This window comes from Heptranchias perlo, chromosome 1 (genome assembly GCF_035084215.1).
Source record: "Heptranchias perlo isolate sHepPer1 chromosome 1, sHepPer1.hap1, whole genome shotgun sequence".
Taxonomy (NCBI): domain Eukaryota; kingdom Metazoa; phylum Chordata; class Chondrichthyes; order Hexanchiformes; family Hexanchidae; genus Heptranchias; species Heptranchias perlo.
Genome location: NC_090325.1, coordinates 63,701,339 through 63,716,201, shown reverse-complemented (window position 1 = coordinate 63,716,201; position 14,863 = coordinate 63,701,339). Strand labels below are relative to the sequence as shown.

The 14,863-nt window shown below is 51.9% G+C and overlaps 1 protein-coding gene across 3 annotated transcripts in view; it reads left to right on the top strand.

Moving 5' to 3' along the window:
• Positions 1 to 14,863, top strand: part of LOC137322738 (ADP-ribosylation factor-like protein 15) — a 312,177-nt gene that overhangs the window by 21,887 nt on the left and 275,427 nt on the right. Inside the window, exon 1 of one of the 3 annotated variants that reach the window (XM_067985756.1) lies at positions 10,731 to 10,830. The exons of 1 other annotated variant lie outside the window; for it this stretch is intronic. In XM_067985756.1, the coding sequence (XP_067841857.1) occupies positions 10,789 to 10,830 (42 nt within the window). In that variant the 5' untranslated portion in view covers positions 10,731 to 10,788. Of the gene's footprint in view, positions 1 to 10,730; positions 10,831 to 10,887; positions 11,126 to 14,863 lie in introns of those variants that run through there. One more of the 3 variants, XM_067985747.1, reaches the window with a different exon arrangement.

The following is a 14,863-nucleotide window of genomic DNA, read 5'->3' as shown; positions in this document are numbered from 1 at the left end:
AAATTGTAACTGATATTAGTTGCACTGCCAAAAATAATAAACAATGTAGAAAACACAAAGTACCAGAATAAGTAGCAAATTTTTTTAATATATATTCGTTCATGGGATGTGAGCGTCGCTGGCAAGGCCAGCATTTATTGCCCATCCCTAATTGTCCTCGAGAAAGTGGTGGTGAGCCGCCTTCTTGAATCAGGGACAGTCAGCTCGGATTTGTTAAGGAAAGGGCGTGTCTGACTAACTTGATTGAATTTTTTGAGGAGGTAATAAGAAGGGTCGATGAGGGTAGTGCAGTCGATGTAGTCTACATGGATTTTAGCAAGGCTTTTGACAAGGTCCCACATGGCAGACTGATCAAAAAAGTACAAGCCCTTGGGATCCAAGGGTGAGTGGTAAGTTGGATCCAAAATTGACTCAGTGGCAGGAAGCAAAGGGTAATGGTTGATGGGAGTTTTTGTGACTGGAAGACTGTTTCCAGTGGGGCCCCGCAGGGCTCAGTACTAGGTCCCTTGCTTTTTGTGATTATATATTAATGATTTGGACTTGAATGTGGGGGGCTTGATCAAGCAGTTTGCAGATGATACAAAAATTGGCCGTGTGATTAATAGTGAGGAGGAAAGCTGCAGACTGCAGGAAGATATCAATAGACTGGTCAGGTGGGCAGATACTGAAAGGTATAGAGGAAGTGAGGGACCTTGGAGACCATGTCCACAGATCCCTGAATATAGCAGGATAGGTAGATAAGGTGCTTAAGAAGGCATATGGAATACTTTCCTTTATTAGCTGATGCACAGAATGTAAGAGCAGGGAGGCTATACTGGTACTGTATAAAACACTGGTTAGGCCACAGCTAGAGTACTGAGTACAGTTCTGGTCACCACATTATAGGAAGATATAATTGCACTAGAGAGGGTACAGAGGAGATTTATGAGGATGTTGCCAGGACTGGAGAATTTTAGCTATGAGGACAGATAGACTGGGGTTGTTCTCTTTGGAACAGAGGAGGCTGAGGGATGATTTAATTGAGGTGTACAAAATTATGAGCGGCCTAGATAGAGTGGATAGGAAGGACCTATTTCCCTTGGCAGAGAGGTCAATAACCAGGGGGCATAGATTTAAAGTGATTGGTAGAAGGATTAGAGGGGAGCTGAGGAAAAACTTTTTCACCCAGAGGGTGGTAGGGATCTGGAACTCTCTGCTTGAAAGGGTGGTAGAAGCAGAAACCCTCAACTCATTTAAAAAGTACCTGGATGTGCACCTGAAGTGCCATAACCTACAAGGCTATGGACCAAGTGCTGGAAAGTGGGATTAGGCTGGGTGGCTCATTTTCGGCCGGCGTGGACACGATGGGCCGAATGGCCTCCTTTGGTGCCGTAAATTTTCTATGATTCTGTTAATACAGTATTCATTCCATTGTGTAGTATTTTACAATGTGTTGTTTGTAACAGATTTCACTGCGCCAAAACTATTCAAATAAATTGCTCCAAGAGCCTACTAAGGATGCAAATTTTGATGTGAGCGAGCTACAGAAATTGTTGCTGTATTTTTCTGTTCACTTGGCGTCTAACTTAGTTTGCTTAATTCAACATGGTGCAGAGATGGATGTTTTAGGTTCACAATTGCTTCTCTCACTGTCCCTGCCCGAATAAATATAAGGTCAATGGGTCTGATTTGGTTTAGGGGCCAATACAGTACAGCCTATCTCCTTATAATTAAGTCCACAAATTGAGCACACCTATCTGTCTCCATCACTAACTGGTTTGTCCCATTTTCATTCTGTCCATTCATCACTGCACATCTGTGCACTTTGACTGTCCTTGTATTGTACTGTCTTTTTAAACAATAACCTCAAATTATGTCAGATATATGTTTACAATCATTTAAAATACAATGTGGAGGGAAATAAGGTGATGTATTTCCCCTCCACTTTTTTTGTCTTTGGATATATTCCCCATATCGCTCCAAATTCTGTAATTGCATTTATGTCCCTCCTCCTCCTCTGAAATGATGGTAATGCTCTTTTAATATCTTGTATAGGGAGGGTTAAAAATATGACCATCCCATTAATGTCCTGATCCATACTTCCTTTTGTCCTTCTAGACAAGAGTACAGTTTCTTTGGTGGTACTTAAAAATATGTATGTATATATCCACAGATGGAGGGACATGGACAGTCAAAGTGCACAGATGTGCAGTGATGAATGGACAGAATGAAAATGGGACAAACCAGTTGGTGATGGAGACAGATAGGTGTGCTCAATTTGTGGACTTAATTATAAGGAGATAGGCTGTACTGTATTTGTTCAGAGTGTAACATGGAGTGAGCGAGGCATGTTAGGGCCAGGATGGTTAAGGAGATGGGCTTTTTAAAATTCATTCTCCGGATGGTGGCATCGTTGGAATTTATTGCTGATCCCTAGTTGCTTTCTTTTATATTTCAAAATATACCTTATTTCATAAAATTTAAAGGTGCACACAGTTCAATGTAAGAAGACACAATTTCAAGCAATGCAGTTCAAACCAATACAAGGTGGATCGTACATACCATTACAATTCAAAATATAGTACAAAACTCATACATTCTGTACAATACAAAGTGGGGTGGCCTTACACGGTGGCCTTTCCCCATAGAACCTTTGCGTAGGCCGCACCTAGCTTCAGCACGTACTCCTGGACCATGGAGTGTGCCAGTTGGCATCACATGGTCATGGACAGCTCCTTCAGCTGGAAGACCAATGGGTTTTGGGCGGACCAAAGGGCCTCCTTCACTGAGTTGATTGTCTTCCAGCAGCAGTTGATGTTTGTCTTGGTGTGCGTCCTGAAGAACAACCCGTAGAGCACAGCGTCCTGTGTTACATAGAAACGTAGAAAATAGGAGCAGGAGTAGGCTATCTGGCCCTTTGAGCCTGCTCCGCCATTCAATGTGATCATGGCTGATCCTCTATCTCAATTACCAAGCTGTTTGTAAGGTGTTCAGTTCCCTTTCGCCTTACAATGATTCTTGGATCCTGGATCCTGGAATTACAAGAACAAAATATACATGACAAATAGGTTTTGTCTCAAACCAAATTAGTTAGTTTATTAGACCAACAAAACCACAGTACAAACCCCTTTATGATTTGATTGAAACTTACAATCACCCATGCGGTTGGTCATGTTGATTGTAGACCTGGATCTAGAGATGTCCGGTCTCAGTCTTTCTTCACCTGACTGCAGTGTCCACGTGTCAATGTCGTCCCTTCTTATAGTGTTCCAGTCGTGCTATCCCACACCTGGACCCCAACCGTAGTTTCAGCCTGCTGAGCCGCCTGGCATTTCACACCTCTTCATCTCGGTCTTGCAATCTCCTGAGCTATGCTGACCTGCAAGGTCGAAGACAACTCCTTATCGCCTCCCCTTCTATCCGTACCGCATAAGGGACAATGTGATTTCCCTCACTGTGATAGACGTTTATCTCATGGCGTTGTTCAGGTGTTAATGTGCCTTCCTTTCTTGTCAGAAACTGATCGAGTCAGAGTTTCATTGTTCAGTGTTAATGTGTCTTCAGAAACTGATCAAAAGTCAGAGTTTCAGTTAACTGGCACCTTCCGTGCATCAAGGTTAACTGTTTCATGTCCTTCAGTCCACCCTTCAATATCTCTCTTACACTAGAGATATTACTTCTGACGATCCTCCTTCGCCTTTCTTATTTTTCTGCTGTAGCGTATAATGTTTTTGGGAAAGCTCTACGTCCTTTACCCGAACATTTAACTAAACTAGTAATGGCGGAATATCATATCCAAAACAGGATATGTTTTCCTGGAGGTTTGGTAAAGTACCATTATCTGTGATATTGATTGGGGTATGATCCGAGATAGGGATTATCCTTTCCTGTGCTACTTGGACCTCTATCTGGGGTCTGAAGCAAAAGGTAGAGTCTTGAACTGGGCACCAGGTATCATTGTGTACCCTATACCGGCTTTCACTAGTGGTGACACAGTAGGTCCCATTACCCTTATACGTAACCTGGGGCAGGACATGGCTGTGAGCCATCACCTCCATGGCACAGTTGATAGGCTGTCCGCCTCCGAATTCAAACCCACATACTGGCCGTTTGGCACAGTGGCTGCAGTGTGTACCATCCACAGGATGCACTGCAGCAACTCGCCAAAGCTTCTTCGACAGCACCTCCCAAACCCGCGACCTCTACCACCTAGAAGGACAAGGACAGCAGGCACATGGGAACAACACCACCTGCACATTCCCCTCCAAGTCACACACCATCCCGACTTGGAAATATATATCGCGTTCCTACCTAACAGCACTGTGGGAGAACCTTCACCACATGGACTGCAGCGGTTCAAGAAGGCGGCTCACCACCACCTCCTTGAGGGCAATTAGGGATGGGCAATAAATGCCGATCTCGCCAATGACGCCCACATCCCATGAACGAATAATAAAAAAAATTAAGACTAACATGCTACCTCACAATGCACATCATGATACGTCACTTTCCCTGTTGGAATCAACACCAACCCATTCCTAGGTCTGGGCGTTGTATGGGTCACTTAACCTCTTTAGCCCGAGTCTTTGGGGTTTTTGGTAGAGACTTCATTTCGTTTGCAACCAGTTCGGTAGCATTGACTGTCTTTGGAGGATCTGAGACCACACAGGAGTCTAAACTCTGAGTCTTGCCATTGCCGTTTGAAAAGAATGGCAAGCCCTTCTTGGCATTTGTGCCTCAATCCGACCACGCACACACACTCCTTGCTCCCTCTTCCACCATTTGTCCCAACACAACTTTACCCCTTCCTTAGTTCCCATAGTCCGCCTGTTTTGAGTCATTACCCAATTTTTCCCAATCCGTGGATGTATCACCTTTACTTTCGTCTGTCTTTTGTAACCACCACCATCCCATAGGGGTGCTCCATTGGCATTCTAGACAACTTGTCTACCCTCTTTCACCTGTACCTTTCTGGCCGTGATATTTATTTTTGGGCAGGACACTGATACTTCCTCAATTTTGTAACCAGTTCGATTGAATACTTGGTAGCGTTTGACCCTAGCCAACCCGGCCAATTTCTGTGGTGGGAGTCTGTAACTATACCATTATTACCCAGTGTCATTCTCCACCCCCCCCCCACCCCCCACCCGAGTTACGGTGGGACTGGTTCCTCCCATACACCCATAAATAAAAGATGTCTCAATGTCCCTCTGATTTCCCTGTCCTGCTCCAATCAGGATCACCAACACGCTCAGCCACAGTGTCCACTTCATCTTGCGTCCTTGGTTCGACTGGCTTCTGCAAAAGAAAATAAGAGATAGCACTGCTCTGTAAGGGGTCTTCCCTTCACAGATCAGACTTAAGTTATACACCTATTTAAACTGTACGCTTCAATCACCGCATTCCTTTTCCTTTGCTTTGAGATTTGGGCTCCTTGTGGCCCGGGTGTAGGAGGTGGTGTCCAGGGCGCCCTGGGTCGAGGTATCCGACTACTCCTTCTCACCATCCCGCCCCCGAGTTGTCCTTTTCATCCCATAACATGGGAGAAAGGGTTACACTGATTAAACTCATGAACATATGGTGTAGGGCGTTGGGAATTCATTGGGGTGTGTTACTACGTTAGGCTATGGCTGTCAGTTCGGCCTGTTGTGCGTTCAGTGTGTTGGGGAGTTTTATGGCCCTCTCTACTCCTGCCTCCAGGTCATAAATCCCGTACCCTGTCCTTCGTTCTCCGTTTGTCACTGAGCTGGACCCATCCACGTAAATCTCTCTACCGGCCAAGAATCAAAATCTACATCCCACACTCCTACTGAACACACGTGATCCAACCCTGGATAGATCATATTCAGGGCTAGCTTTGGTTCCCCATGTCTCTCCACTTTCAGGTTCATCTAAGAGAGCAACAACGTCCAACATGCGACTGCTGCTCACTGTCCCATCTTTCATTCTACCATCCAGTAACATTTGTGTTGGGGTGTGGCAGGTCAATAGGGTCAGCCAGGATGATCCCGTGAATGACTGAAAGTTTTTGATGGCCCCAAAGGTCGCCAAGAGATGTCGTTCACAATTCGAGAAGCCCCTTTCTACATCTGTCAGGACTCTGGAGGCGTGGGCCACCGGTCTCAACTTGCTGTGCCGCTCTTGGAGTAGCGCTGTGCCCTAACTGTCCCCAGTAGCTGCTACCTCCAGGTAAGAGTCCTGGTTTCCATTTATCACCCCTAACGTGGGTGCAGCTTGTAGGGCTTCTTTTAGGCGAGTGAATCCCTCCTGGCAACTTTCGGCCCATTCCCATTCTACCCCTTCCTTAACAAGCCTAAGCAAAGGGGCTGCCGTAGCTGCATAACCTTAAGTGAATTCCCTGCAGTATCCCATTACTCCCAGAAAGGACCTTACCCCAGATACATCCTTCAGGACGGGTAGTTCCTGAACCGCCTTTCTTTTTGCCCCTTTCGCCTGCTCTAATTGTCAGTTCTAGATATTGCACTTCCCCTTGTCCAATTTGGGTTTTCTTGGGATTCACCTTAAAGCCCGCCTCCTTTAATAGCTTCAATATTTCATTCAGTAATGGCCCGTGATCCTCCATACCTTCGGAGAATAACAACAGGTTGTCCATGTATTGGATCAGCTGGTTGGGCTGACTAAAACCCTTTAATGCATCGGCCATACACTGGTGAAAAATTGAGGGATTGTTGTGAAACCCTTGTGGGAGACACGTCCATGTATATTGTTGTCCCTTGAATGTAAAAGCAAATTTGTACTGATTTTCCCGTCTCACGGGAATCGACCAAAACCCGTTTGATGTATCAAGTACGGTGAATGTCGTTGCCGCCGCGGGGATACTTCCTATTAGATCTGCTACTGTCGCTACAGTGGGCGCACAGGCTGGAATATTTTTATTCAGAACCTGGTGGACTACCGTGGCTCTCCACGACTGATCAGGTTTCTTGACCGGCCAAAGGGGTGATTTCACTTGGGTTGCTATTGGTCTCAATATGCCTTGGTCCACCAAGGAGTTTATTGCAGTTTCCAAATCCTTTTCTGATTCCCAGGGAAATTTTTTTTGTTTGAGGCGGTGACATTGGGCCCCCATCACTCTTCCACAATCATGTCTGTGAGTAGCGAACATGGCAATGTATGAGATAACATTCGTTTGGTATCTTGCCGGGACGCTATTGATCAGTTGTTCCATGTCATAGCTTCTCTTTGGTTTCATTATGCAGGCACTGCCTTTAACCTTCTCATCTTTAGAAATGACTCAAATCTCCTCTAGTTTATCCAAATCAACTGCCCCCCCATTGACAGTTGTTTTTCATATCTACAGTCGCGTGGTGGCCTACATGTAATCAGCCCCAAGAACCCCTAAGCCGGGCTGTCCCACTTCATAAGAACACATTCCTATTTGGTGACAATGGGTCCTAATTTTATAGTCAAGGGTATCATTACTGCCCCAGCCTGTTCATTACCTGTAAAACCTGTCAATTTAAATCGGACTCTGCTCAACCATGGGGAAGTGGTCGGATTTGGTGAGTGGACCACCGTTCTAGAGGCTCCAGTGTCCACTAGATACTTTAATATTTACAGACGGTCTGCCCCACTCATCATAGGTGAGTGGGCACAGGTATTCGGGCTGGGTGCGGCCCCGTCACTGCGGGGGTACAGACTCAACGGGTCCTCCGTCGCACACAACAGCATCCAGTTTCCCTTGATCTCGGCACATAATCTGCTGTAATGCGGCCACTAAGAGTTTCACTGGGTCTTCTACCTTCTCTTGTTTTGTCTCTACCACACGTGGTTTCGACCCCTCGTATCCTGATTTCCCCCCTTTCGGGAACCTACACTCCTTACTCCAGTATCCCATTTTTCCACAGTTGAAACACGCCTGGGATTTGCCCACCTTACTCCCCTCCTGCCTCCATTCCTTTTTACTTTACATGTTCTCTTTGTGCACCTTCCCCTTTTTGTCTATTTTCTTCCCCTTTTTCTGATTTGAAAACCAAAGTAAGCTTTCTTAGCACTCCCACCTTCGTATCATTATTATCCTCTGGATCAAACCATGACTCAGCCTTTGCCCTGATCCGTGACAACTGTTGGACACTACGGTCCTCTGCCAATGATTTCTGGGAATCCCTATTAAGTTCGCGCGTACTAGATTTCCTCCAGTTGTTTTCAAGTATACCGGCCACAATCTATCCGCAAATGTGTCCGGCGACTCGCCTGCCTGCTGCCTAGTTTGCTCAACCTGTAAGAAAGGACTCCCTTGGCTATGTCCTAGTGCCACTAAAATTTCATCTTCCAAGCTATTCGTGGTTCTGCCCCTCCCCCCCCCCCCCCCCAATTTAGTGGCTGCCAACAAATTCTGATACGACTTCCTGTCTAGGGAGAACAGTATCAGTTTCTTCATTTCGTCATCGTTACAATTATTGATACCGCCTATCTGTTCTACGTTGGAAAAATGGACGGAAGCGTCTTCCCCCATGTTTCAATTTCGTCATGCTAGTCAGCATTTCTTGTAACTGGAGGGGTGAATATGGGAGCACATAATCACTCTGCGATGTCGCCAGGCCACCATCCGCTGGTGGTGGACCCAACTTCTGTTGTTGCAGGGGACACGTTGGTCTCGGTGGTCCCAGTGCCTCAGGAACCGACCGACCCTCACTATATACTGGGGCCCATCACGGGATCTTTTCCCTTCTCATACCAGTCTTCCCCAACTTCTCCTGGTACCATGAGACAAACCATACCTCTGGCCCTGGATAGTGCTAGGGTCAGTTTTCGAATTCTTTCATTACAGGCCCCGTGATCGGCCCCTTCGTATCCCTGTCTTCGGGCTACTCTATACGCCACCTTAATATCCTTCAATTGTTCCTCCGCCTCTTCGGTGCTCTCTAGATTCTTTACACTTTCCTTGTAATAAGTCTGACACTGCCTCTTACACTTCGTAACCTGACATTGTAAGTACATCATATTTTGTGCTGTTTCTTCCTTCATTTTCTTCTCCTGTCTTTCATCACCTAAATCTTTCATCAACCGATTTACTACTGCTTCTCTATCACTTGGCTTACTTTCCAATTCCTTTTTTTCTTCTAATTGTTTTACTTGATGAGAATCTGGTTTTGTTTCTGTAAACACATTAGCCAAATTGCTTTTTCTCTCTTTTTATGGTTACTATTAATTGCCCACTCTGCCACTTACACTCTATCATTTCTTGTGCCCATGGCTCAGAAATGTTTACCTTACTACACACCTACGAGGATATCTTGTCCTCTATTGCGGGTTTCTCGCCTTTGACCTTGCTCGTCGTTTTGTTCCAGACCTTAGGGTCCCTTCGTGGTCGCCAGAACTGTAAGGTGTTCAGTTCCCTTTCGCCTTACAATGATTCTTGGACCCCAGAATTACAAGAACAAAATATACACAACAAATAGATTTTGGCACAACCCGAATTAGTTAATTAGACCAACAAAACCACAGTACAAACCCCTGTATGATTTGACTGAGACTTACAATCACCCATGCGGCTGGTCGTTACCGACGTTGATTGTAGGCCTGGATCTGGAGATGTCTGGTCTCCGTCCTCCTTCACCTTACTACAGTGGCCATGTGTCGATGTCGTCCCTTCTTAGTGTTCCAGTCATGCTATCCCACACTGGGCCCCAACCATAGTTTTGGTTATCAGCCTGCGGAGCCGCCTGGCATTTCACATCTCTTCATCTCGGCCTTGCAGGTCAGCATAGCTCAGGAGATTGCAAGGTCGAAGTCAACTCCTTATCACCTCCCCTGCTATCCGTACTGCATAAGGGACGATGTGATTTCTCTCACTGTGATAGACGTTTATCTCATGGCATTGTTCAGGTGTTAATGTATCTTCCTTGTCAGAAACTGATCGAGTCAGAGTTTCATTGTTCAGTTTCTGAAGACACATTAACACTGATCAAAAGTCAGAGTTTCAGTTAACCTCGAAGCACGGAAGGTACCAGTTAACTGTTTCATGCCCTTCATGTTGGGGATGAACCGGGACAGATACCGATGTATCTCTCTCCACACCTTCTGCGTGAAGGGGCAGTCCATCAGGAGGTGGACGCGGTCTCGTTCCCGCCGTAGCCTCGAGGCCAGCTTACGGTGGCGCTGAGATTCCGTGTGTGTTGGAATGACTGCACTGGGAAGGTCCTTCTCACCACCATCCAGGCTACATCCTGGTGCCCGTTGGTCAGTTATGGTGACACGATGTTCTGCCAAATGGCATTGACTGTCTGGTTGGGGAACTGCCCAATTGGGTCCACCCTCTCCTTTCCCTGCAGGACTCTCCGAACCGTCCGGGCCGACCACTGTCTGATGGCCTTGTGGGCCAAGGGGTTCCTCCTCAGGAACTTCTCCACCTGGGACAGGCGGTGGGGTATGGTCCAGCTGGATGGGACGTGCTGCATCTGCTCGGCCAGCGTGGCCAGACCCACCATTCTCAGTATGGTTGCCCTGTACAACCGAGCGGCTTCCTCAGCCGCTTCGCAGGGCAGTTAAAAGTCAACCACAGTGAGGTGGGACTGGAGTCACGTATAACCCAGACTGAGTAAGGACGGCAGGTTTCCTTCCTTAAAGGACTTCAATGAAATCAGTTGGGTTTTTACGACAATGGACACTTGTACCGATAGCAGTTTTTTTAAAACCAGTTTACGAGATTTAAACTGAATTCAAATTCCCAAACTGCCGGGGGGGTGATGTGAACTCCCGTCCTCTCGACTGTTAGTCCAGTGACCCCTGGGCTGGGCGTGACTCAAATGGCCATGTGTGGAGTGAGGTGGAGACTGACGGCAGTGAATGGGGTGGACAGGCGGGAAGAGACGGACGCAGACACCTGGAGTAAGTGGGCGGGCGGTGAGTGGCAATGGACCGGGGGGGGGGGGGGGGGGGGGGGGGCGGCGGCGACCGGTGGCGGGGCCGGGCCGGGCCGGGAGGAGGTGGTGCCACTGCTGCCGCCTCCAGATGCCGAGGTCCCGCCTCTGTGCCCCCGGCTCTCGGCGCCCCCCCCCCCCGCCGCTGGTCGAGGCGGTCGGGCCGCTGCCGTCCGTTTCCCCGAGAGGCGGCGCCTCTGCCCGGAGATATGGGCCAGTGTCTGGAGCTGACGGCCGCCGTGTGTCGGATCGGCGTTTACTCGGTAGGAGCGGGCCGGGCCGGGCCGGGGACGAGGGGTTTCACTGGGCGCGGGTGGGGATTTGATCAGGTTTATTGTTGGGACCTGCAGATGGTTCAATGGGCGAACGGCGATACCGCGAGTCTGATGGGTCGGAGCGGCAGCGACCGCGGCGGGCGCACGGAAGGCCTCGGACCGGCGGAGTTTGAACGGGTCACTGGAGCTCCGGGTTCACTTTAAATACCAAAGAGTTCCCCGCCCCCGACCACCGCCATCTCTCCTCTTCCTCTTCCTCTTCCTCCCCCGCCATCTCTCCTCTTCCTCTTCCCCCCCCCGCCATCTCTCCTCTTCCTCTTCCTCCCCCGCCATCTCTCCTCTTCCTCTTCCCCCCCCCCGCCATCTCTCCTCTTCCTCTTCCTCCCCCGCCATCTCTCCTCTTCCTCTTCCCCCCCCCCGCCATCTCTCCTCTTCCTCTTCCCCCCCCCGCCATCTCTCCTCTTCCTCTTCCTCCCCCGCCATCTCTCCTCTTCCTCTTCCCCCCCCCCGCCATCTCTCCTCTTCCTCTTCCCCCCCCCCGCCATCTCTCCTCTTCCTCTTCCCCCCCCCCGCCATCTCTCCTCTTCCTCTTCCTCTTCCTCCCCCGCCATCTCTCCTCTTCCTCTTCCTCCCCCCCGCCATCTCTCCTCTTCCTCTTCCTCCTCCCCCCCCCGCCATCTCTCCTCTTCCTCTTCCTCCCCCGCCATCTCTCCTCTTCCTCTTCCTCCCCCGCCATCTCTCCTCTTCCTCTTCCTCCCCCCCGCCATCTCTCCTCTTCCTCTTCCTCCTCCCCCCCCCGCCATCTCTCCTCTTCCTCTTCCTCCCCCGCCATCTCTCCTCTTCCTCTTTCCCCCCCCCGCCATCTCTCCTCTTCCTCTTCCTCCCCCGCCATCTCTCCTCTTCCTCTTCCTCCCCCGCCATCTCTCCTCTTCCTCCTTCCCCCCCCCGCCATCTCTCCTCTTCCTCTTCCTCCCCCGCCATCTCTCCTCTTCCTCTTCCTCCTTCCCCCCCGCCATCTCTCCTCTTCCTCTTCCCCCCCCCGCCATCTCTCCTCTTCCTCTTCCTCCCCCGCCATCTCTCCTCTTCCTCTTCCTCCCCTGCCATCTCTCCTCTTCCTCTTCCTCCTCCCCTGCCATCTCTCCTCTTCCTCTTCCTCCTTCCCCCCGCCATCTCTCCTCTTCCTCTTTCCCCCCCCCGCCATCTCTCCTCTTCCTCTTCCCCCCCCGCCATCTCTCCTCTTCCTCTTCCTCCTTCCCCCCCGCCATCTCTCCTCTTCCTCTTCCCCCCCCCCCGCCATCTCTCCTCTTCCTCTTCCTCCCCCGCCATCTCTCCTCTTCCTCTTCCTCCCCCGCCATCTCTCCTCTTCCTCTTCCCCCCCCCGCCATCTCTCCTCTTCCTCTTTCTCTTCCCCCCCCCCCGCCATCTCTCCTCTTCCTCTTCCTCCTTCCCCCCCCCGCCATCTCTCCTCTTCCTCTTCCTCCTTCCCCCCCCCCCGCCATCGCTCCTCTTCCTCTTCCTCCTTCCGCCATCTCTCCTCTTCCTCTTCCTCCTTCCCCCCGCCATCTCTCCTCTTCCTCTTTCCCCCCCCCGCCATCTCTCCTCTTCCTCTTCCTCCTTCCCCCCCCGCCATCTTTCCTCTTCCTCCTTCCCCCCCCCCGCCATCTCTCCTCTTCCTCTTCCTCCTTCCCCCCCCCCGCCATCGCTCCTCTTCCTCTTCCTCCTTCCGCCATCTCTCCTCTTCCTCTTCCTCCTTCCCCCCCGCCATCTCTCCTCTTCCTCTTTCCACCCCCCGCCATCTCTCCTCTTCCTCTTCCTCTTCACCCCCCCCCCGCCATCTCTCCTCTTCCTCTTCCTCCTTCCCCCCCCCGCCATCTCTCCTCTTCCTCTTCCTCCTTCCCCCCCCCGCCATCTCCCCTCTTCCTCTTCCTCCTTCCCCCCCCCCCGCCATCTCTCCTCTTCCTCTTCCTCCCCCCCCGCCATCTCTCCTCTTCCTCCTTTCCCCCCCTGCCATCTCTCCTCTTCCTCCTTTTCCCCCCCCCCCGCCATCTCAGCTCTTCCTCTTCCTCCTCCCCCCCCCGCCATCTCTCCTCTTCCTCCTTCCCCCCCCCCCCGCTATCTCTCCTCTTCCTCTTCCTCCCCCCCGCCATCTCTCCTCTTCCTCTTCCTCCTTCCCCCCCCCCCGCTATCTCTCCTCTTCCTCGTCCTCCTTCCTCCCCCGCCATCTCTCCTCTTCCTCCTTCCCCCCCCCCCACCATCTTTCCTCTTCCTCCTTCCCCCCCCCACCATCTCTCCTCTTCCTCCTTCCCCCCCCACCATCTCTCCTCTTCCTCCTTCCCCCCCCCCATCTCTCCACTTCCTCCTTCCCCCCCCCCATCTCTCCTCTTCCTCCTTCCCCCCCCCCACCATCTCTCCTCTTCCTCCTTCCCCCCCCCACCATCTCTCCTCTTCCTCCTTCCCCCCCCCACCTTCTCTCCTCTTCCTCCTGCCTCTCACCATCTCTCCTCTTCCTCCTGCCTCCCCCGCCATCTCTCCTCCCCCGCCATCTCTCCTCCCCCGCCATCTCTCCTCCCCCGCCATCTCTCCTCCCCCGCCATCTCTCCTCCCCCGCCATCTCTCCTCCCCCGCCATCTCTCCTCCCCCGCCATCTCTCCTCCCCCGCCATCTCTCCTCCCCCGCCATCTCTCCTCCCCCGCCATCTCTCCTCCCCCGCCATCTCTCCTCCCCCGCCATCTCTCCTCCCCCGCCATCTCTCTTCTTCCTCCTTCCTCCTCCCCTCCCCCGCCATCTCTCCTCCTCTTCCTCCTTCCTCCTCCCCTCCCCCGCCATCTCTCCTCCTCTTCCTCCTCCCTCCTCCCCTCCCCCGCCATCTCTCCTCCTCTTCCTCCTCCCTCCTCACCGCCCCCGCCATCTCTCCTCCTCTTCCTCCTCCCTCCTCACCGCCCCCGCCATCTCTCCTCCTCTTCCTCCTCCCTCCTCACCGCCCCCGCCATCTCTCCTCCTCTTCCTCCTTCCTCCTCCCCGCCCCCGCCATCTCTCCTCTTCCTCCTTCCTCCCCCGCCATCTCTCCTCTTCCTCCTTCCTCCCCCGCCATCTCTCCTCTTCCTCCTTCCTCCTCACCGCCCCCGCCATCTCTCCTCTTCCTCCTTCCTCCCCCGCCATCTCTCCTCTTCCTCCTTCCTCCCACGCCATCTCTCCTCTTCCTCTTCCTCCCCCGCCATCTCTCCTCCCCTCCCCCGCCATCTCTCCTCCCCTCCCCCGCCATCTCTCCTCCCCTCCCCCGCCATCTCTCCTCCCCTCCCCCGCCATCTCTCCTCCCCTCCCCCGCCATCTCTCCTCCCCTCCCCCGCCATCTCTCCTCCCCTTCCCCGCCATCTCTCTTCTTCCTCCTTCCTCCTCCCCTCCCCCGCCATCTCTCCTCCTCTTCCTCCTTCCTCCTCCCCTCCCCCGCCATCTCTCCTCCTCTTCCTCCTCCCTCCTCCCCTCCCCCGCCATCTCTCCTCCTCTTCCTCCTCCCTCCTCACCGCCCCCGCCATCTCTCCTCCTCTTCCTCCTCCCTCCTCACCGCCCCCGCCATCTCTCCTCCTCTTCCTCCTCCCTCCTCACCGCCCCCGCCATCTCGCCTCCTCTTCCTCCTTCCTCCTCACCGCCCCCGCCATCTCTCCTCCTCTTCCTCCTTCCTCCTCCCCGCCCCCGCCATCTCTCCTCTTCCTCCTTCCTCCCCCGCCA